Here is a 23,694-nt window from a genome sequence, read left to right as displayed (position 1 = left end):
TGAGAAGGCGATTGGGCTGGATCCGGCCCCCGGGCCTTAGTTTGCCTACCCATGATCTAGGCGGTGGCTAAACTGCCAAGCCAAAGCGGCTGAGGAATTTACAGAGCGGTGCATCTCAAACAAAGGAGCTTTGAAAAGAGAGAGGCTGGCATTTAAAAAAATGCCAGTCCGAAAATCGCTGAATTGAAACTTATCGAGAGGTTTTGTCAACTCTGGCCAGAGAATCGGGCCAGCGGCCCATCTAGTCAGCATTCTGTTCTCAGAAAGTCGTCCAGAGAGGGAAACACACAAACAGAATCCCAACACAAATGCACAGTCTCCTTCTGCAGTTTTCAGAAATTGGTACAGTGGTTCCTTGGTTCTCAAACGCCTTGGTACTCAAACGCCTTGGAACCCAAACACTGCAAACCCGGAAGTAAGCGTTTCAGTTTGCGAACTTTTTTCGAAGCCGAAAATGCTCCATTTTGAGTGTTATGCTTCCGATTTGAGATCGGATACTTCTGTTTTGAGTGTTACGCTGAAGTCTGTTTGTTTTCGCAATTTATTTTGCGTTTCTGTTTTTGCGGCTCTTTTTTGTTTCGTTTTTGTGACTGTGTGGAACCCAGTTCAGCTACTGGTGGATTGATTGTGTGACTGCAGTACATTGTTTATTGCTTTCATTTTACAGATCCAGTGGTTTTCAAACTGGTTTTCAAACTGCAAACATGCATTTTATATGTAACGAGACCATCGGTCCAGAAAATGAAAGCAATAAACAATGTACTGCAGTCACACAGTCAATCCACCAGTAGCTGAACTGGGCTCCCCACAGTCACAAAAACAAAAAACAAAAGAGCCACAAAAACAGAAATGCAAAATAAATAGCAAAAGCAGACAGACCTCAGCGTAACACTCAAAACGGAAGCGTAACACTCAAAATGGAGCACGTTCGGCTTCCAAAAAAAGTTTGCAAACCGGAACACTTCCGGGTTTGCAGTGTTTGGGTTCTAAGTTGTTTGAGTACCAAGGCGTTTGAGAACCAAGGTACCACTGTAGCCAAATTCGTGGAAGAGCGGACTATCAAGACCAGGGGTCAGCAAACTTTTTCAGCAGGGGGCCAGTCCACTGTCCCTCAGACCTTGTGGAGGGCCGGACTATATATATATTTTTAGGGGGGGGATAGGAACAAATTCCTATGTCCCACAAATAACCCAGAGATGCATTTTAAATAAAAGCACATATTTATAATAATAATAATAATTTATTATTTGTACCCCGTCCATCTGGCTGGGTTTCTCATGTAAAAACATGATGATTCCCGGACCGTCCGCGGGCCGGATTGAGAAGGCGATTGGGCCAGATCCGGCCCTCGGGTCTTAGTTTGCCTACCCATGATCAAGAGCTACTAGCCTGGACGGACGGCTGTTCTCTGTCTCCACAGTTAGGGGCAGCAATGCTTTCAGTTGTGGGAAACTGCTGAAGGAGAGAGTGTTGAAGAACTAGGAGTTCCTTTGATCTCAGATTTTGATTTTTTGCAAGCCAATTATGGCCCCACACAAATCCATTCCGGCTCCACAAACCCGCTTTGCCAGAGCACCCTGAGGGCAAACCTTGTTCTGTAAAACTGTAGGCCAAATGTTTAAGATGACATTTGTAAAAAAAACAGAAGCATTTTTGTTAGGGATTGTTGGAGAAGACCTGCCAAGAAAAATAAAGAATTTGTTTATGTAAGCAACAACTGCGGCGAGAGTCTTGATAGCGCAAGGATGGAAGAATGAGGAAACCCCGACAAAAGAACAGCGGCAAGAGAAATTAACGAACTATGGAGAACTGGCGAAACTGACACGTAAATTGCGAGATAAAGACAACTGTGACTTTAAAGAAGAATGGGAACTTTTTACAACCTATTTAACAAGACAACAAAATGAACTGGACTCCTTGGCAGGTTTTGAATAAGCATACACAAATTTATTGGATTAATATGGTGGATAGATAATATAAGGATGTATGTTGTTGTTGTTTAGTCGTTTAGTCGTGTCCGACTCTTCGTGACCCCATGGACCAGAGCACGCCAGGCACTCCTGTCTTCCACTGCCTCCCGCTGTTTGGTCAAACTCATGCTGGTAGCTTCGAGAACACTGTCCCACCATCTCGTCCTCTGTCGTCCCCTTCTCCTTGTGCCCTCCATCTTTCCCAACATCAGGGTCTTTTCCAGGGAGTCTTCTCTTCTCATGAGGTGGCCAAAGTACTGGAGCCTTAGCTTCAGGATCTGTCCTTCCAGTGAGCACTCAGGGCTGATTTCCTTAAGAATGGATACGTTTGATCTTCTTGCAGTCCATGGGACTCTCAAAAGTCTCCTCCAGCACCAATAAGGATGCATACAATTTTGCAATATGCAGAGAACAATATGGGATAAGAAATCAGAGAGAGGAGCTGAGGGAAATCCTGGGGGGGGGGGGAGTATGTTGGGGAGGTGGGAGGGGAAAAAATGAGAGGGGAAAAATAATGAAGATGATTTGTATTGTTGATTTGTTATGTTGAATTTGTTAATTATTATTTTTTAAAAGTAAAACTGTAAGCCAAACCAGTTAGCCAAAGAACGCAAAACCCTCTCCTCACGCGCTGCAGCCACCAGGCGTTTGCTCTCTGGCAAGAATGCAGCTCAGCAAAAGCATCCCACGGCCTCCCTTTGCTTCAGGGAAGCGCTAAAGGAGTCCTTACAAAAGCCTCTTTGTATTCTCAGGCGCTCTTTGCTCTTCGTAGGCGAGGAGATGCCAAGCCGATCCTCCTTCGCTCGACGGACCAACCCGAGCGACCTGGGACAGAACATTCCTGGACCAGCCAGCCAGAACCAGAGCTTAGGTGGGAGACGGAGGAGGGATAGACGATGCAGACAATTTATTCTAGGGCTCGGGAACCTCCAGCAGCCCTCCAAGGACATATAAGAGCATGGCGGCTAACAGATTGAGGTTGAATCCTGACAAGACAGAAGGACTGTTTTTGGGGGACAGGAGGCGGGCGGGTGTGGAGGACTCCCTGGTCCTGAATGGGGTAACTGTGCCCCTGAAGGACCAGGAGTGCAGCCTGGGAGTCATTTTGGACTCACAGCTGTCCGTGGAGGCACAGGTCAGTTCTGTGTCCAGGGCAGCTTTCTACCAGCTCCATCTGGTACGCAGGATGAGACCCTACCTGCCTGCAGACTGTCTTGCCAGAGTGGCGCATGCTCTGGTTATCTCCCGCTTGGACTACTCCAATGTGCTCTACATGGGGCTACCTCTGAAGGTGACCCACAAACTACAACTAATCCAGAATGCGGCAGCTAGACTGGTGACTGGGAGCGGCCACCAAGACCACATAACACCAATCCTGAGAGATCTGCATTGACTCCCAGTACGTTTCCAAGCACAATTCAAAGTGTTAGTGCTGATCTTTAAAGCCCTAAACGGCCTCGGCCCAGGATACCTGAAGGAGCGTCTCCACCCCCATCGTTCTGCCCGGACACTGAGATCCAGTGCCGAGGGCCTTCCGGCAGTTCCCTCCCTGCGAGAAGCCAAGTTACAGGGCCTTCTTGGTGGTGGCGCCTGCCCTGTGGAACATCCTCCCACCAAGTGTCAAGGAAATAAACAACTATCTGACTTTTAGAAGACATCCGAAGGGAAGCTTTTAATGTATGGTGTTTTATTGTACAGTGGTACCTTGGCTTACAGACGCTTCAGGTTACAGGCTCCGCTAACCCAGAAATAGTACCTACAATAGTACCGAGGTACCACTGTACTGGGAAAATGAATTAGATAACAGGCTGTAAATTTTAAATTGCTTTTCCATAATTCCTCCCATTTTTGCAGTTCAATTGGGTATCCAAAATCCTGGTGCACATCACCACGTCTATCAGCAAACCACAGATCTCTGGCATTCTCCCCAGAGCTCTAAAACAGCCCTGTGTAAGACACTTTGGTGAATGTGACACAGCTCAAAGCAGCCTTAAAGTTTCCAGGCTGCAATGACTGTCTCCTAACTTCCTCCTAGATGCACAGAATTGATGAGTGGCATGGCTTGGAACTGCTGAGGTGGCCATTTTTCGGTCAGTGACCAGGAACAGCTATTTAACTCATGACAGGGAGTAACCTTGAGAAGTTATGGAAACCTTAGCTGCTCGGTGCGCAACTGCCTGTTCTAATGGTAGCTTCTCATGGCTGAAAATGGAGAACACCAACCGCAGGGTGTGTGGGGTTTTAGGGGAGGGGTAGTACCTGGATAAGGGACGCGGGTGGCGCTGTGGGTTAAACCACAGAGCCTAGGACTTGCCGATCAGAAGGTCGGCGGTTCGAATCCCTGCGACGGGGTGAGCTCCCGTTGCCAACCTAGCAGTCCAACCTGCCAACCTGCTCCTGCCAACCTAGCAGTCCGAAAGCACGTCAAAGTGCAACTAGATAAACAGGTACCGCTCCAGCGGGAAGGTAAACGGCGTTTCCGTGCGCTGCTCCGGTGAAATATACTCAGAGTCGCAAAGTGATTTCATGCTCTTTATTCAGCTCATAGTGGTGAGGAGGAATGAATAAATGTCCCCTCACAGTATCTGCTTTATATACATTATTTACACAATGGGCTGCACATGATTGGCTAATTCTGGAATTCTACTGTAAGCCAATCAGGTTGTGGATTCACTTCTATCTGGAGCAGGATTGGGTGGTTCCTGCCAACCAATCATACTGCTGCATTGTTCTAGGACCAATCAGACTGCTGCATTCTGAATCCTATTGTTCTAGGACCAATCAGACTGCTGCCTTTTGGATCCTATTGTTCTAGGACCAATCAGACTGCTACAGTTTGGATCCTATTCAACTCAGTACATAACACCCCTCCCCTCTAAGTTCCAGTCCTGCCCGGGAGGTCGCATTCATAGTCCTCAAGGTATGCCGGCGGCCTACGTGTGCGTTGTGGCCTGGGGTGTTCCCTGGTCCGGGCTCCGGGTTCTGGCTCGTGTTCCAAGGATGCTGGCTGTGATGCGGCTGTTTGGTCTGGTGCAACCGGCTCGCTCAGTCGTGGTTCTGGTTCCGGTGTCCTTTCGGCCTCACGGGTCCTCTCTGTATTTACTGATTCTGCCTCTCCTGCTGGCCCCTCCTGCTCTATGGGCCTCACTGCCCCGCTGTTCCCTTGGGACTCCTCTGACCTGTCCTCCTCCTGGTTTTCTCCCGGGAATCGTCGCCGTATCTGGTCGCAGTGGCGGCGCCAGCATTGCCCCCCATCCGTTAGCACCTCGTACGACACGGGGCCAGTGACCCTGGTGATTGTGGCGGGTACCCATGCTGGGCCTGCCCCAAAATTCTTTGCGTACACTGGGTCCTGGGCCTCGAAGGTCCGGGGGTTCCTGCCTTCCCCCACCACTACCTCATCCTGAGCTCTATCGGGGTGAAGGCGGTCCAATCTGATTGCAAGGCGCCGACCCATTAGTAGTTCAGCGGGGCTCCGGCCAGTCGTTGAGCTGGGGGTGCTGTGCTGTGCTAGAAGGAATGTGGCAAGGCGGTACTCCCAGTCCCCTTGCGTCATGCGGCGAAGGGTGTCCTTGGTGGTCCGCACCATGCGTTCTGCTTGGCCATTGGTGGCAGGGTGGAACGGCGCCGAACGGATGTGGCGGATGGCGTTCTGCGCTGTGAAGGTTTGGAATTCTCCTGACGTAAATGCAGTCCCGTTGTCTGAGACGAGAGTGTCAGGGAGCCCGTGGGTTGCAAACAGCCTGCGTAGTACCCGGATGGCTGCGGACGTGGAAGTGGACGGTACCAGTGCGACTTCCAGCCATTTGGTGTAGGAGTCCACCACTATGAAGAATGTTTTCCCCTGAAAGGGGCCAGCGAAATCCACATGCAGGCGTGACCATGGTGCTCGGGCGGACTCCCAGGACTGGACTGGGGCCCTTGGGGGATCTGGGCGGGATTCTTGGCAGGCCTGGCAGTGTTTGACCCAGGCCTCTATCTCTCCATCGATCCCCGGCCACCACACATAACTCCTGGCAAGGGCCTTCATTCTTACTACCCCTGGATGTGTCTCGTGTAGGGCTGTGAGGACCCTTTTGCAGAGGGGCTGGGGGACAACGACTCTGCTTCCCCATAACAGGCACCCCTTGTGGGCCGACAGTTCATGTTTGCGGGTTGTGTAGCCGGCGAATTCTGGCCCGGGGCTGCTGCTGGGCCATCCCCTCCACACCCAGTCCAGGACCCGGGAGATGACCCTATCTTTCTTGGAATGGTGTGCAACTTCTTGTGCCTGAATGGGGCGGTCGGGAAGCAGCTCCAGGCTCATAACCTCTTGTGCAGGTGCTGGGTCAGGGCCTGTTTCCGGTAGTGGTAGCCTGCTGAGGGCGTCCGCATGGCCCATCGCCTTCCCAGGTCGGTGAATCAGTGCATACTGGTAGCTGGCAAGGAAAATTGACCACCTGAGGACGCGAGGAGACAGCACTTGGGGGGTCTGCTTTTCGGGGGCAAACAAGCCAAGCAACGGCTTGTGGTCAGTCACCACGGTGAAGGGCCGCCCGTACAAGAAATCATGGAATTTTTTTACTCCCTTTACGATTGCCAGACCCTCCTTGTCGATTTGCGAGTAGTTCCGCTCGGTTGTGTTGAGTGTCTGGGAAAAGTACGCCACCGGTACCTCTCTTCCATCCGGGAGTTGGTGCCCCAGGACAGCTCCAATGCCATAGGGTGAGGCGTCGCATGCTAGCACCACCGGCAGCCTCTCGTCGAAGTGTGCCAAGACCGAGTTTGAGACAAGCAAGTCCTTGACTGCCTGGAATGCGGCCTCCTGGCGCTGGCCCCACACCCAAGGGGCCCGCTTGTCCAGGAGTCTGTGTAGGGGCTCCGCTACCGCCGCCTTGTGGGGAAGGAAGGAATGGTAAAAGTTCAATAGTCCCAAGAAGGCCTGAAGTTCAGTCTTGCTCTTGGGCGCTGGGGCATCACAAATGGCCCGTACCTTGTCCCCAGTCGGGTGGACCCCTTCTGCGTCCACCATAAATCCCAGAAAGTCCACCTGAGGCACTCCTAGTAGACATTTTTCCCGCTTCACCTTGAGACCCGCCGTCTGGAAACGGTGCAGAACGGTGCGGAGGCGGTCCTCAAACTCCTCTGGTGTGGGGCCGGCAATCAACACATCATCGAAGAAGGGGGTGACGCCAGGAATCCCTTTAAGGAGAGAGTCCATTATATTCTGGAATATGCCTGGTGCCACGCTGACACCGAATTGCAGCCGCTTTACCCTGAACGCTCCTCTGTGCGTCACAATCGTCTGTGCCTCTGCTGTGGCCTCATCTACTGGCAGCTGTTGATATGCTTGGGCCAAGTCCAGCTTGCCAAAAATTTTCGACCCAGCCAGGGTGGCAAGGACATGGCTGACCACTGGCACTGGGTATGCGTGGGCCGTGAGGGCCTTGTTTATGGTACATTTGTAGTCTGCGCAGATGCGGACCGAACCATTAGGCTTGACGGGTGTGACGATTGGGGTTTCCCAGGGAGCATTAGGCACCGGCTCCAGCACTCCTTGCTCTACGAGTCGGTCCAATTCCTCGTCTATACGGGGTTTCAAGGCGAACGGGACCCGGCGGGCCTTGAGCCTGACCGGTCGTACTGCGGGGTCAAGCTGTAGCGCAATGGGGGGGCCCGTATACTGTCCCAATTTCCCATCGAAAACCCCTGGAAATTCCTTGCATATGGCGTCCACGTCCACTTGTAAGCTAGTGTGGTTCACCCCGGTGACAGCTAGCCCCAGTGGTCCAAACCATGCCAATCCCAGTAAGCTAATGTAGGGGCCCTTGACCACAAGCAAGTCCAGTTGCCGCGTCCGCCCTCGGTATTGCACCCTGAAGGTCCCCACCCCCATTGTGGGGACCTTACGTTTCTGGAAGTCCCGGAGGGTGAATGGGGCCGGCCTGAGTTTGGGACCCCCAGTGGGACACAGTTTCCTTAAGGTCCTTGCCGAGATTATGGATAGAGTTGAACCCGTGTCAAGCTCCATGCGGCATGGGGCCCCCTCTATCTGTACCTCTACATAAATTTTCTCTACATTGGGGTGGGGCAACTGGTATACCTGGAAGTCCGTGAGCTCCGTCGAGTTGCCTTGGTGCGTTGGGCCCCGGGACCTGGGGCTCTTGGATTGGTCATCTGATGCCTGGTGTCGGGTGGGCCGAGCCCGACACACCCGGGCGATGTGTCCCGATTTTCTGCACTGCCTGCACTCTGCGTTGCGGAAACGGCAGGTCCTCCTCTCGTGACTCTCCCCGCAGCTTGCGCAGTTCCCTCCTTCTCGTCGAGGCAGCTGTGGTCTGTGCGCTGCTTGAGTGCGCTGCTGTACTCGGTGCACCTCCTCCCTGTCGGATCCTGAGTCGTCGGTGAGGTCTTCATGGTGGACCCTCGGTTGGGATGGCAGGCTCGGCCGTGCCTCTTGGGTCGACCTCTCGGCAGCTTCTGTTGCCAGGGCCTCCTCCAGAGCGACCTGGAACGTTAGGTCCTTCTTAGCGTAGAGGCGCCGTTGCAGCTTCTCATCCTTCAGGCCACCGACGAGGCGGTCACGAAGCATGTTCTCCAGCTCTGAGAAGTTGCAGAACCGGGCGGCTTGGCGGAGAGAGGTCACAAACCCAGTTATGGTTTCCCCAGGGGCTTGCCGCTTTGCGTAGAAGGCATTTCGACGAGCCACCACTGAGGGCTGCGGCGAAAAGTGCCCCTTCAGCTGTTCCATTATTGTTTTGTATGGAACAGTAGCGACGTCTTCAGGCGCAAGGAGAGCCCGGGCGATTTCAAACGTCTCCTCTCCGCAGACGCTGAAGAATATCGCCCTCTTCTTGGCGTCTTCTTCGTCGGTGACCCCTTTGGCTTCTAGGAGGAAGGTGAAACGGGAGGCGTACGCTTCCCAGTCTCCAGATGCTGGGTTGAATGGCGAGAAGCTGCTGTTGGCTGCCATTCTGAGTTCCTTGTGCCCCGGAGCTGAAGCCTGGATACACGGTGCGAGGCAGCGGTGCGGCAGTTGGCGGTGCTGCGGTGCTGTGTGTGGCAGTCAGCTCAGCGGGATCCCATCCTCGTCGCCAGTGAAATATACTCAGAGTCGCAAAGTGATTTCATGCTCTTTATTCAGCTCATAGTGGTGAGGAGGAATGAATAAATGTCCCCTCACAGTATCTGCTTTATATACATTATTTACACAATGGGCTGCACATGATTGGCTAATTCTGGAATTCTACTGTAAGCCAATCAGGTTGTGGATTCACTTCTATCTGGAGCAGGATTGGGTGGTTCCTGCCAACCAATCATACTGCTGCATTGTTCTAGGACCAATCAGACTGCTGCATTCTGAATCCTATTGTTCTAGGACCAATCAGACTGCTGCCTTTTGGATCCTATTGTTCTAGGACCAATCAGACTGCTACAGTTTGGATCCTATTCAACTCAGTACATAACATCCGGTTTGCCAGAAGCGGCTTCGTCATGCTGGCCACATGACCCGGAAGCTGTACTGTTATGTACTGAGTTGAATAGGATCCAAACTGTAGCAGTCTGATTGGTCCTAGAACAATAGGATCCAAAAGGCAGCAGTCTGATTGGTCCTAGAACAATAGGATTCAGAATGCAGCAGTCTGATTGGTCCTAGAACAATGCAGCAGTATGATTGGTTGGCAGGAACCACCCAATCCTGCTCCAGATAGAAGTGAATCCACAACCTGATTGGCTTACAGTAGAATTCCAGAATTAGCCAATCATGTGCAGCCCATTGTGTAAATAATGTATATAAAGCAGATACTGTGAGGGGACATTCATTCATTCCTCCTCACCACTATGAGCTGAATAAAGAGCATGAAATCACTTGCGACTCTGAGTATATTTCACTGGCGACGAAGGTGGGATCCCGCTGAGCTGACTGCCACACACAGCACCGCAGCACCGCCAACTGCCGCACCGCTGCCTCGCACCGTGTATCCAGGCTTCAGCTCCGGGGCACAAGGAACTCAGAATGGCAGCCAACAGCAGCTTCTCGCCATTCAACCCAGCATCTGGAGACTGGGAAGCGTACGCCTCCCGTTTCACCTTCCTCCTAGAAGCCAAAGGGGTCACCGACGAAGAAGACGCCAAGAAGAGGGCGATATTCTTCAGCGTCTGCGGAGAGGAGACGTTTGAAATCGCCCGGGCTCTCCTTGCGCCTGAAGACGTCGCTACTGTTCCATACAAAACAATAATGGAACAGCTGAAGGGGCACTTTTCGCCGCAGCCCTCAGTGGTGGCTCGTCGAAATGCCTTCTACGCAAAGCGGCAAGCCCCTGGGGAAACCATAACTGGGTTTGTGACCTCTCTCCGCCAAGCCGCCCGGTTCTGCAACTTCTCAGAGCTGGAGAACATGCTTCGTGACCGCCTCGTCGGTGGCCTGAAGGATGAGAAGCTGCAACGGCGCCTCTACGCTAAGAAGGACCTAACGTTCCAGGTCGCTCTGGAGGAGGCCCTGGCAACAGAAGCTGCCGAGAGGTCGACCCAAGAGGCACGGCCGAGCCTGCCATCCCAACCGAGGGTCCACCATGAAGACCTCACCGACGACTCAGGATCCGACAGGGAGGAGGTGCACCGAGTACAGCAGCGCACTCAAGCAGCGCACAGACCACAGCTGCCTCGACGAGAAGGAGGGAACTGCGCAAGCTGCGGGGAGAGTCACGAGAGGAGGACCTGCCGTTTCCGCAACGCAGAGTGCAGGCAGTGCAGAAAATCGGGACACATCGCCCGGGTGTGTCGGGCTCGGCCCACCCGACACCAGGCATCAGATGACCAATCCAAGAGCCCCAGGTCCCGGGGCCCAACGCACCAAGGCAACTCGACGGAGCTCACGGACTTCCAGGTATACCAGTTGCCCCACCCCAACGTAGAGAAAATTTATGTAGAGGTACAGATAGAGGGGGCCCCATGCCGCATGGAGCTTGACACGGGTTCAACTCTATCCATAATCTCGGCAAGGACCTTAAGGAAACTGTGTCCCACTGGGGGTCCCAAACTCAGGCCGGCCCCATTCACCCTCCGGGACTTCCAGAAACGTAAGGTCCCCACAATGGGGGTGGGGACCTTCAGGGTGCAATACCGAGGGCGGACGCGGCAACTGGACTTGCTTGTGGTCAAGGGCCCCTACATTAGCTTACTGGGATTGGCATGGTTTGGACCACTGGGGCTAGCTGTCACCGGGGTGAACCACACTAGCTTACAAGTGGACGTGGACGCCATATGCAAGGAATTTCCAGGGGTTTTCGATGGGAAATTGGGACAGTATACGGGCCCCCCCATTGCGCTACAGCTTGACCCCGCAGTACGACCGGTCAGGCTCAAGGCCCGCCGGGTCCCGTTCGCCTTGAAACCCCGTATAGACGAGGAATTGGACCGACTCGTAGAGCAAGGAGTGCTGGAGCCGGTGCCTAATGCTCCCTGGGAAACCCCAATCGTCACACCCGTCAAGCCTAATGGTTCGGTCCGCATCTGCGCAGACTACAAATGTACCATAAACAAGGCCCTCACGGCCCACGCATACCCAGTGCCAGTGGTCAGCCATGTCCTTGCCACCCTGGCTGGGTCGAAAATTTTTGGCAAGCTGGACTTGGCCCAAGCATATCAACAGCTGCCAGTAGATGAGGCCACAGCAGAGGCACAGACGATTGTGACGCACAGAGGAGCGTTCAGGGTAAAGCGGCTGCAATTCGGTGTCAGCGTGGCACCAGGCATATTCCAGAATATAATGGACTCTCTCCTTAAAGGGATTCCTGGCGTCACCCCCTTCTTCGATGATGTGTTGATTGCCGGCCCCACACCAGAGGAGTTTGAGGACCGCCTCCGCACCGTTCTGCACCGTTTCCAGACGGCGGGTCTCAAGGTGAAGCGGGAAAAATGTCTACTAGGAGTGCCTCAGGTGGACTTTCTGGGATTTATGGTGGACGCAGAAGGGGTCCACCCGACTGGGGACAAGGTACGGGCCATTTGTGATGCCCCAGCGCCCAAGAGCAAGACTGAACTTCAGGCCTTCTTGGGGCTATTGAACTTTTACCATTCCTTCCTTCCCCACAAGGCGGCGGTAGCGGAGCCCCTACACAGACTCCTGGACAAGCGGGCCCCTTGGGTGTGGGGCCAGCGCCAGGAGGCCGCATTCCAGGCAGTCAAGGACTTGCTTGTCTCAAACTCGGTCTTGGCACACTTCGACGAGAGGCTGCCGGTGGTGCTAGCATGCGACGCCTCACCCTATGGCATTGGAGCTGTCCTGGGGCACCAACTCCCGGATGGAAGAGAGGTACCGGTGGCGTACTTTTCCCAGACACTCAACACAACCGAGCGGAACTACTCGCAAATCGACAAGGAGGGTCTGGCAATCGTAAAGGGAGTAAAAAAATTCCATGATTTCTTGTACGGGCGGCCCTTCACCGTGGTGACTGACCACAAGCCGTTGCTTGGCTTGTTTGCCCCCGAAAAGCAGACCCCCCAAGTGCTGTCTCCTCGCGTCCTCAGGTGGTCAATTTTCCTTGCCAGCTACCAGTATGCACTGATTCACCGACCTGGGAAGGCGATGGGCCATGCGGACGCCCTCAGCAGGCTACCACTACCGGAAACAGGCCCTGACCCAGCACCTGCACAAGAGGTTATGAGCCTGGAGCTGCTTCCCGACCGCCCCATTCAGGCACAAGAAGTTGCACACCATTCCAAGAAAGATAGGGTCATCTCCCGGGTCCTGGACTGGGTGTGGAGGGGATGGCCCAGCAGCAGCCCCGGGCCAGAATTCGCCGGCTACACAACCCGCAAACATGAACTGTCGGCCCACAAGGGGTGCCTGTTATGGGGAAGCAGAGTCGTTGTTCCCCAGCCCCTCTGCAAAAGGGTCCTCACAGCCCTACACGAGACACATCCAGGGGTAGTAAGAATGAAGGCCCTTGCCAGGAGTTATGTGTGGTGGCCGGGGATCGATGGAGAGATAGAGGCCTGGGTCAAACACTGCCAGGCCTGCCAAGAATCCCGCCCAGATCCCCCAAGGGCCCCAGTCCAGTCCTGGGAGTCCGCCCGAGCACCATGGTCACGCCTGCATGTGGATTTCGCTGGCCCCTTTCAGGGGAAAACATTCTTCATAGTGGTGGACTCCTACACCAAATGGCTGGAAGTCGCACTGGTACCGTCCACTTCCACGTCCGCAGCCATCCGGGTACTACGCAGGCTGTTTGCAACCCACGGGCTCCCTGACACTCTCGTCTCAGACAACGGGACTGCATTTACGTCAGGAGAATTCCAAACCTTCACAGCGCAGAACGCCATCCGCCACATCCGTTCGGCGCCGTTCCACCCTGCCACCAATGGCCAAGCAGAACGCATGGTGCGGACCACCAAGGACACCCTTCGCCGCATGACGCAAGGGGACTGGGAGTACCGCCTTGCCACATTCCTTCTAGCACAGCACAGCACCCCCAGCTCAACGACTGGCCGGAGCCCCGCTGAACTACTAATGGGTCGGCGCCTTGCAATCAGATTGGACCGCCTTCACCCCGATAGAGCTCAGGATGAGGTAGTGGTGGGGGAAGGCAGGAACCCCCGGACCTTCGAGGCCCAGGACCCAGTGTACGCAAAGAATTTTGGGGCAGGCCCAGCATGGGTACCCGCCACAATCACCAGGGTCACTGGCCCCGTGTCGTACGAGGTGCTAACGGATGGGGGGCAATGCTGGCGCCGCCACTGCGACCAGATACGGCGACGATTCCCGGGAGAAAACCAGGAGGAGGACAGGTCAGAGGAGTCCCAAGGGAACAGCGGGGCAGTGAGGCCCATAGAGCAGGAGGGGCCAGCAGGAGAGGCAGAATCAGTAAATACAGAGAGGACCCGTGAGGCCGATAGGACACCGGAACCAGAACCACGACTGAGCGAGCCGGTTGCACCAGACCAAACAGCCGCATCACAGCCAGCATCCTTGGAACACGAGCCAGAACCCGGAGCCCGGACCAGGGAACACCCCAGGCCACAACGCACACGTAGGCCGCCGGCATACCTTGAGGACTATGAATGCGACCTCCCGGGCAGGACTGGAACTTAGAGGGGAGGGGTGTTATGTACTGAGTTGAATAGGATCCAAACTGTAGCAGTCTGATTGGTCCTAGAACAATAGGATCCAAAAGGCAGCAGTCTGATTGGTCCTAGAACAATAGGATTCAGAATGCAGCAGTCTGATTGGTCCTAGAACAATGCAGCAGTATGATTGGTTGGCAGGAACCACCCAATCCTGCTCCAGATAGAAGTGAATCCACAACCTGATTGGCTTACAGTAGAATTCCAGAATTAGCCAATCATGTGCAGCCCATTGTGTAAATAATGTATATAAAGCAGATACTGTGAGGGGACATTCATTCATTCCTCCTCACCACTATGAGCTGAATAAAGAGCATGAAATCACTTGCGACTCTGAGTATATTTCATGTACGCTGGCTCCCTCGGCCAATAAAGCGAGATGAGCGCTGCAACCCCAGAGTCAGCCACGACTGAACCTAATGGTCAGGAGTCCCTTTACCTTTAGTACCTGGATAGGGGACACATCATGCTCCTTCTGGAGTAGTTTGTTCACCGGTGGTCCCCATCCTGCGCTTAGCTCTCACCTGGGGCTCCTAGAAGCTGTCTGCATGCGACAGCGGCCATAATCCTGGGAAACGGCTTCAACTGGTTGGTTAATCCCAGTGCCGGACTTACGTATAAGCTAAAGAAGCTATAGCTTAGGGCCCCACTCTCTTGGGGCCCCCCCCAAAAAAAATAAAGAAAAAAACAACGATGTACATTTCCAAAATATAAGATAAAAAACAAATAATATAAAATCCTACATACAGCAACAGTGTTTTGTGTTTTGTGTAGGCTCCTAGGATGTAAGTCAGGCTTCCTCAAACTCAGCCCTCCAGATGTTTTGAGACTACCATTCCCATCATCCCTGACCACTGGTCCTGCTAGCTAGGGATCATGGGAGTTGTGGGCCAAAAACATCTGGAGGGCCGATGCTGAGGGAGCCTGATGTAAGTCATGGGCCCCGCCTGCTAGCCTGCTCCCTAAAATATCACTGGTATGCTCATTTCTATATACAGTGGTACCTCAGGTTAAGAACTTAATTCGTTCCGGAGGTCCGTTCTTAACCTGAAACTGTTCTTAACCTGAGGTACCACTTTAGCTAATGGGGCCTCCCGCTGCCACCGCGCCACCAGCGCACAATTTCTGTTCTCATCCTGAAGCAAAGTTCTTAACCTGAGGTAATATTTTTGGGTTAGCGGTGTCTGTAACCTGAAGCGTCTGTAACCCGAAGTACCACTTTATGGGGTGCCTACATTATGCATGGGCAAATGGCTTGAGATACCTATTAGGTCCATAAATTACCATCCAGCATATTGTTACAGCTTAATAATTATTTCACTATTAATATTCTTCTTCTTAATTGTATTTCAGTTCAGTAATTACTTTGATAAAATACATATTTTGTTATGTGCAAATGGCTTGAGATACCTATTAGGTCCATAAATGACCATCTAGCGTATATTCAACAGGAAAAAAACAGCGACAATTTGTTGTTGACACAGGACAACTGGACATATAAAGGGCCCCATTACCTTCAGTTGGGACGCGGGTGACGCTGTGGGTTAAACCACACAGCCTAGGACTTGCCGATCAGAAGGTCGGCGGTTCGAATCCCCGCGACGGGGTGAGCTCCCGTTGCTCGGTCCCTGCTCCTGCCAACCTAGCAGTTCGAAAGCACGTCAAAAGTGCAAGTAGATAAATAGGTACCGCTCCGGCGGGAAGGTAAGCGGCGTTTCCGTGCGCTGCTCTGGTTCGCCAGAAGCGGCTTCGTCATGCTGGCCACATGACCCGGAAGCTGTACGCCGGCTCCCTCGGCCAGTAAAGCGAGATGAGCGCCGCAACCCCAGAGTTGTCCGCGACTGGACCTAATGGATAGGGGTCCCTTTACCTTTTTACCTTCAGTAGCTCAGGGCCTCATCAAACCTAAATCTGGCCCTGGTTAAACCAGGTGAGCACAGCCAATGGGTCTCAAGCCCTCAGTGAATTAGGGGCTTCCCATGCGTGCAAAGACAGGATCAGGCAGACTGAGCAGACGAGACAAATCGTGGCTCCAACGGTCAACAAGGTGGTCTCTGCATATGCCATAGAGAGAAGTGAGGGGCAGATGGGGTTTGTCCACCTGGGAAAGGAGCCGCTCTAGAAGAAGGAAAACTCTGATCCTAAACCTCCACTGCCTTGCCGGACATCTTCGGGGGAAGAAAAGGCTCTGGAGTAAACCCTACCCAAATCCAAAATGGAGTCCCTCCTGCAGCTAAGCTGGGGCCAAACGTCTTCCTCTGCTTTCCTTTGGACCCCCCATCAGTGAGGCCGAGAGGGAGCCCCGGACCTCCAGACACACTGCTAGCGGTTTAATTGCTGTACCACCGGCATAGCGGTTGTCGGACTACAACTCCCATCATCCCTGTCCATTGGTTAAACTGACCGTGAACGATGGGAGTTGTAGTCCAACAACACTTGGGTGTCCGAGGCTGGCGAAATCCCTGTTAGAAAGCCAGTGTCGGAAACAAGAACTTGGAAAACGGAAGCAGCAGTGTGGGGGACTCCCTGGTCCTGAATGGGGCAACTGCGACCCTGAAGGACCAGGTGCGCAGCCTGGGAGTCATTTTGGACTCACAGCTGTCCATGGAGGCGCAGGTCAATTCTGTGTCCAGGGCAGCTGTTTATCAGCTCCATCTGGTACGCAAGATGAGACCCTACCTATCCGCAGACTGTCTTGCCAGAGTGGTGCATGCTCTGGTTATCTCTCGCTTGGGCTACTGCAATGTGCTCTATGTGGGGCTACCTTTGAAGGTGATCCGGAAACTGCAACTAATCCAGAATGCGGCAGCTAGACTGGTGACTGGGAGCGGCTGCCGAGACCACATAACACTGGTCCTGAAAGACCTGCATTGGCTCCCAGTCCGTTTCCAAGCACAATTCAAAGTGTTGGTGTTGACCTTTAAAGCCCTAAATGGCCTCGGTCCAGTATACCTGAAGGAGCGCCTCCACCCCCATCGTTCTGCCCGGATGCTGAGGTCCATCTCTGAGGGCCTTCTGGCTCTTCCCTCACTGCGAGAAGCAAAGCTACAGGTTACCAGGTAGAGGGCCTTCTCGGTAGTGGCACCCGCCCTGTGGAATGCCCTCCTACCAGATGTCAAAGCGATAAACAACTACCTGACATTTAGAAGTTCATAATGTGTGACATTTTAATGTATTCTTAATCTTTGTTGGAAGATGCCCAGAGTGGCTGGGAAAACCCAGCCAGATGGGCGGGGTACAAATAATTTATTTTATTTTTTATTTTATTATTATTATTATTATTATTATTATAAGAGGTCATCCAATCCAGCTCAATGCAGGATGCAACTGCAGTCTTCAGTGACAGGTGAGCACCCATCTGAACATCAATGTGTCCATTCAAGGAGGGTCCACAACCTCACAATTTCCACTTTCCTTCCCTGCTTTGGGGCCAAATCATCTGTTCTTTGCAGAGAACCACATCCTTGAGAAAACCATAATGGGGACATCTAGTGGCCAAATGGCACAACTACATCGGAGCGCTGGAATCAGGCTTACAGACACACTTAAAGCCCTTTCCCCAGGGGTAACTCTCATTTACCCCTTTCAGAGGTGCCGTCCCCAGCACCCTTAGCAAACTACAGTTCCCAGGATATATATATATGGGGGGGGGGTGCTTTAAATGCAAGGTGCATACACAGCTAGAGTCAGACTATCTAGCTTAGATTCACCAATAAAGTGCAAAACTTTGGGATTCATAGGATTGCGAAATTGGAAGGGACCCAGTGGGTCATCTAGTCTAACCCCCTGCAAGGCAGGTGGGGTATTCCCAGCCCCACCTGGAGCTCCTGGGCATGGTACTTGGGTTTTTTCCATGCAAAGCATTCCATGCCGCCTTAGAAAATGCACATGAAATGTGTTCTCATCACCAAACACGGCAGGCGAGCTTATTGCCAAAGGATTTTGCCCTTTTTCCCTTTTTTGCCCTGCTTAGACCATCTTCCTACCGTTTTTAAAGTTTTAAGACTTGGCATCTGAGCTTGCTTTTTTCCTCATCCCTCCCAGTTCTGCTTTCCTTTGCCGCTGCATCTCTTAGACTGCAAGCCTGCGGGCAGGGACTGTCTCATTTTTTACTTGTCTGCATGAAGGCCTATCTGGGAGTCTATTCAGCTAAAGAGCAGGATGCAACTGCAAATAAATAAGTCAGCAACAATGCCACACCTCCGACTTCTCTCAAACACCTCCTCAAAAGATCCATCTTTAACCTCAAGCCTTCCACGGGAAAGCTCTCAGTTTCCATGCCCTACTGTAACTAAATACAACAAGGCATTGCATCCCTTGCCTCCACTCCATGCCTTTCTCTGTTGTTGTCTTTCATGCAGTAATCTCCTGGGGATAAAAAAGGCTTTTAAAATTAAATGATCAAACCCAGCAGTAATTTCTCACTTTCTTCCTATCACAACTTTCTGCCCTAAGATGGCCATATCTGCACTAAACATTTAGGGCACATTACAATCCCCAGAAATCTTTTTTTTGGGGGGGGGGAATCGCTTTACCCCCTGCAGAACTACCACTTAAAAAACTACAATTCCCAAGATCCTGGGTGGGATGAAGGAGCCATGCGCTTTAAAATATGTTCTAAATGTACTTGTACAGTGTGGATTTGACCACACAGGAAAACATTCAGGCCTTTGCTGACACAGTATCAAGTCGAGAAATTTCTGTGCCTTTGACAAGAGTAAATCAAGAGCTCACAGCCACATCCTCCTAAAGTTGCATCTCAGCAGATTGTGCATAGCACAAGACTGACCCCTCTCTGTCTCTTTGCAAGCTCTGCTCTTTCCCTGACACTTTTTGGACAGCGACGGGCAGGGGAGAAATTTATAGAGAACGTTATGATACGATAATCTTTACTGTCATTGTCCCATACAGAACAACGAAATTGAAAAAATCTACATCAGACATTCAAAAACCAACAAGCCTGCTCTCCCAGCCTGGTAAACCCCCTAAAAACTCTGATACCCCATAAGTAAATACAATATGCTCACATAGAGACTACCTTACACCGTGTTTAAAACCAAAATCGCATTTGGATAGAAACTGTTTCTCAGGCGGCTAGTACTAGTCTTTATAACCCCGTATCTTCTTCCAGAGGGACTTGAGTGGCGCTGTGGTCTAAACCACAGAGCCTAGGGCTTGCCGATCAGAAGGTCGGTGGTTCGAATCCCTGCAACAGGGTGAGCTCCTGTTGCTCGGTCCCTGCTCCTACCAACCTAGCAGTTCGAAAGCACATCAAAGTGCAAGTAGATAAATAGGTACCACTGTGGCGGGAAGGTAAACAGCATTTCCGTGCGCTGCTCTGGTTCGCCAGAAGCGGCTAAGTCATGCTGGCCACATGACCTGGAAGCTGTACGCCGGCTCCCTCAGCCAATAAAGCGAGATGAGCGGCGCAATACCAGAGTCGTCCGCGACTGGACCTAACGGTCAGGGGTACCTCTACCTTTACCTTCTTCCAGAAGGCAGAAGCTGAAAGAGATCATTTCCGGGGTGCGCACTATCCTGCACTATCTCTGCAGCTTTCTTATGGCACCTGGAAGCATAGAGTTGATCCAAGGTGGGAAGAGTGCACCCAATAATTCTCTCTGCAGTCTTTACAACCCTGGACAGCATTGTTTTTCCCCTGACCGTGCAGCTCCCAAACCACACACAGAGACCGTAAGTTAACACACCCTCAGTGGTCCTCAGGTCCTTTGAGAGATTGTTTGTCCGGAGGATTCTCAGAAAATATAACCTCTGCTGTGCTCTCTTCATCAGGTCTTTGCTGTTTTTCTCCACAGGTTAGGTCATCTCTCAACTCCATTCCCAGAAATCGAAACACCGAGACCTGTTCCACACACTTCCCCCCCAATAATGAGTTTCGGGTTTCGTTCAGTCGCCCGCAACTCACCCGCAGAGAAGACAGAGGCTCATTCTGCTAGAAGGTGGGGGTCAGGCGATACCAGCAAGGCACGACCACAGGGCAAGGACCTCAGCTGAGCTGCGCATCGTTTTCCTCTGTGAAACACAAATGGCCTTTGCTCCCCTGTCTGGCCCTTCCCCAAAGTCCCAGCCCTTCAGGAGAATTCTCAGGCTCACATGCTTCCCTGTTGACGGAAGTCTCCCAGGCCAACCCTTCGGATTTGCTCTCCCAAGGAAGGAAAAAAAGAGAGAGGCACATTTATGTCTCCCAGGATGCACTGCGAGCGCATTCCTGGTGTTCATGGAAACTGCTTGAACGGCAGCCAAGCGCTGTACGCCTTGGCAGAAGGCCGCAGCGGCTGTTGTCGAACCTAAGCTAGCAAGCGTTTGAGAGAATTAAGAAGCAAGGATACATACATCACAGCTGACAGCTCTAAGCCGGAAAGCAGAAAGCAGACACTGGGTTCAGCATTCGGGACGGGAAAAACAGACATTGTTCTGCAACAAGGATAGGAAGGGTCCTCGCCCCCAAAGAGCTTACAATCCGACTGGCAGGGGGCAGGAAGTTTGCATGGTTCCACAACCGCACACTCAAACTTGACATTTTGAAACGTGGAACTTAATTGCGAGGGATCTGTTGGGCATCCACATTGTTACCTAAACTGAGTTTGTGGCTTGCCCTGCAAGAATGCAAGGCAGAGGATATTACTGAGGGTGCAATAGCGTTTATGGAGGAGTACATTTTGCTCTAGGGACACGGGTGGCGCTGTGTGTTAAACCACAGAGCCTAGGACTTGCCAATCAGAAGGTCGGCGGTTTGAATCCCCGTGACGGGGTGAGCTCCCGTTGCTCGGTCCCTGCTCCTGCCAACCTAGCAGTTCGAAACCACGTCAAAGTGTAAGTAGATAAATAGGTACCACTCCGGCGGGAAGGTAAACGGCGTTTCCGTGCGCTGCTCTGGTTCGCCAGAAGCGGCTTAGTCATGCTGGCCACATGACCCGGAAGCTGTATGCCGGCTCCCTTGGCCAGTAAAGCGAGATGAGCGCCGCAACCCCAGAGTCGGTCACGACTGGACCTAATGGTCAGGGGTCCCTTTACCTTTACCTTTACATTTTGATCTGCTCCTCAACGCAAATCAAAACTCAGCATCCAACCACGACTGGTCACCCCACCACCACCCCAGAGTTCTCTTCCCTGGGGAAACCCAGCCAGATGGGCGGGGTATAAATAAATTATTATTATTATTATTATTATTATTATTATTCCCTACCCTTTTTCAAAAGAGGGAAATTGGGTGGTGTTGGTGATGGGAGAGATAAGCAACCCTCTTCCAGCATAAATCAGCTTCTGTGTGTAGTCGCCTGGAGGTCATCGCTGCTCGTCATAGGCGAGCGGCCGTTCCGCAGCTTGCACAGCCCATACAGGTGCCCTTCTCATTTACCCATCTGTGCAATCAGGAGGAGGAAACCAGGCGATTCAGACCCGGTTCCTCCGCCGGAGAGAAAACAGGCCTTGGATAAGTTAATAAGCCGGGTCTCCGGGGAGCCGGGCAAAAGCAGCCAGCAATATCATCCCGCTGCCGACCTGGGAGATCGCACCCATCCACCCTGGCTGCTCCCCGGACCAAGGCTGCTGAGTGTAAACGAACCCAGCCTAATGAATTAATTAATGCCTCCCCAGGGCTGCCTTTGTGGCTGCGAGGGAAGCGGCCGCAGATTGCTGGAAGGTGCAGAGCCATCGCTGGCAGATGTTAGGGGGGTGGCTGGTGGCGAGCCGGCGATTGACAAGACAGCTAGCAGCCAGCTAGTTGGACCATCCATCAGCTGCCCTTCTCAGGCTCCGCTTTGCAGAGAGACAAGAGGAGCGAGACACACACAGGGGAAAAGATGGCGCTGGACCACCCCATGAGACCGACGCTTTGTCCCTTCAGCGGGTCGCCCTCCTTGCTGTTATGCTACTCCCGGACCGCTCTGAGTCAGCTGATAGAGGTAAGGAGAAAGACCCCTCAGAAAAAAAACCCCTGCACAGAATGGAATTATTCTCCTTTAACTGCATCTAGCACCAGGGCAACTCAGAGACCCTGTTTGGGTTTCAGGTGGTAGCAGCAAGCCAGAGGGGCTTGGTTAAGTTAGTTTTCTTCCTATGATGATCCGGACTCTGAATTTTGCACCCCGAGAGAGACAGCTGGTTTGTCTGTACCGGGGGAGACCTAGGGGAGAAAAATCAAGTTTCTAGCTCTCATGGCCGAGGTTTAATAATAATAATAATAATAATAGTAATTTATTTATACCAGTGGCGTAGCGTGGGTTGTCAGCACCCGGGGCAAGGCAAGTAATTTGCGCCCCCTAACCCATGGATTTGCATCCCCTAACCCGTGGATTTGCGCACCCTAACCCCCAGATGTTGCGCCCGGTGCGGCCGGCCCCCCTGCACCCCCCACGCTACGCCACTGATTTATACCCTGCCCATCTGGCTGGGTTTCCCCAGCCACTCTGGGCGGCTTCCAACAGAACACCAAAATACAATAACCTATTAAACATTAAAAGCTTCCCTAAACAGGGCTGCCTTCAGATGTTTTCTAAAAGTCTGGTAGTTGTTGTTCTCTTTGACATCTGGTGGGGGGGCATTCCACAGGGCAGGTGCCACTACCGAGAAGGCCCTCTGCCTGGTTCCCTGTAACTTGGCTTCTCGTAGTGAGGGAACCGCCAGAAGGCACTAACTTGGCTTCTCGTAGTGAGGGAACCGCCAGAAGGCCCTCGGCGCTGGACCTCAGTGTCCGGGCAGAACAGTGGGGGTGGAGACGCTCCTTCAGGTATACTGGACCGTGGCCATTTAGGGCTTTCAAGGTCAGCACCAATACTTTGAATTGTGCTCAGAAACGTACTGGGAGCCAGTGTAGGTCTTTCAAGACCGGTGTTATATGGTTTGTAAGAAAGCCTGCCCAAGTCTGAGAAATGTGGCGCTGGGGTTTATTTGGGGAATGCACAGCACATGTAAGAGAACTTATTTTGAAAACGTGCAAAGACTACTTCTATCATCGCCATGTAACTACAGCTTTCCCCCCCACACACATAGAGGGTGAGCTGCCAAATCAGTGGGTATTTTCTTCCAGATAGGGTTAAGCCTCGGCGGTTGTGTATTTAAAGATTTGCCCTGGACACCATAGAGAGGGCAGGTGCTATCCTCCCTCTTTGCCCTGGGGCAAGTCTGTCTGTCTTGAACGGAAGGAAAAAGGAGGGGCGATCCTCAATAATTATATTTTCTTTCAAATTAGTGTGCTGTTCTCCAGGGGTGGAGATGCCCTGGTCTTTAAGGCTGTATAGAGAAGAGGGCTATTAATGGATACTAGACGCAAATCAGTGTTAGAAACTGAGATAGAAAAGCTAATCGCCAAATAACACCTTAAATCTGGGTTACGGTCAGCACAACAGAATGTCTAGGTGCCTTTTCCCCTTCAATGAGAGTTGCTGTTGTTAATTTTATATACTGTTTTGTATTTTAAAGAAAAAAATCTCAGTGCAGTTTACAACACATTAAAACATCAAATACAACAATCCAGAATTAAACAAATTCAAGCTTCAAGGAAAATATTTCGGATCCTTCTCTAATGGACAATTGGCTTTCCCTTTACAGTGGTACCTTGGTTCTCAAACTTAATCCGGAAGTCCGTTTCAAAACCAAA

The 23,694-nt window shown here is 52.2% G+C and overlaps 2 protein-coding genes and 1 long non-coding RNA gene across 6 annotated transcripts in view; 1 reads left to right on the top strand and 2 right to left on the bottom strand.

The window, feature by feature from the left end:
* Window positions 1-23,694, bottom strand: part of ALS2CL (ALS2 C-terminal like) — a 104,069-nt gene that overhangs the window by 59,544 nt on the left and 20,831 nt on the right. Inside the window, exon 1 of one of the 4 annotated variants that reach the window (XM_080974023.1) lies at window positions 20,002-20,234. The exons of the other annotated variants lie outside the window; for them this stretch is intronic. The gene's annotated coding sequence lies outside the window, so the exon portion shown is untranslated. Of the gene's footprint in view, window positions 1-20,001; window positions 20,235-23,694 lie in introns of those variants that run through there. 4 annotated transcript variants of the gene reach the window in all.
* Window positions 1,926-21,097, bottom strand: LOC308459228. The gene is made up of 2 exons (XR_013977926.1): window positions 20,930-21,097; window positions 1,926-2,412 (listed from the first exon to the last, which is right to left on the bottom strand). It is a non-coding gene; the product is annotated as an uncharacterized lncRNA (long non-coding RNA).
* The window catches only part of TMIE (transmembrane inner ear), a 33,283-nt gene continuing 31,321 nt past the window's right edge, over window positions 21,733-23,694 (top strand). The window contains exon 1 of the mRNA XM_080974322.1: window positions 21,733-22,000. Coding sequence (XP_080830448.1) covers window positions 21,899-22,000 — 102 coding nt within the window. The 5' untranslated portion in view covers window positions 21,733-21,898. The remainder of the gene's footprint in view (window positions 22,001-23,694) is intronic.

Source organism: Podarcis pityusensis (genome assembly GCF_964106645.2).
Source record: "Podarcis pityusensis genome assembly, chromosome: 12".
NCBI lineage: Eukaryota > Metazoa > Chordata > Lepidosauria > Squamata > Lacertidae > Podarcis > Podarcis pityusensis.
Note: the sequence above shows the minus strand (reverse complement) of the source record. Positions and strands in the feature narration are given on the sequence as shown.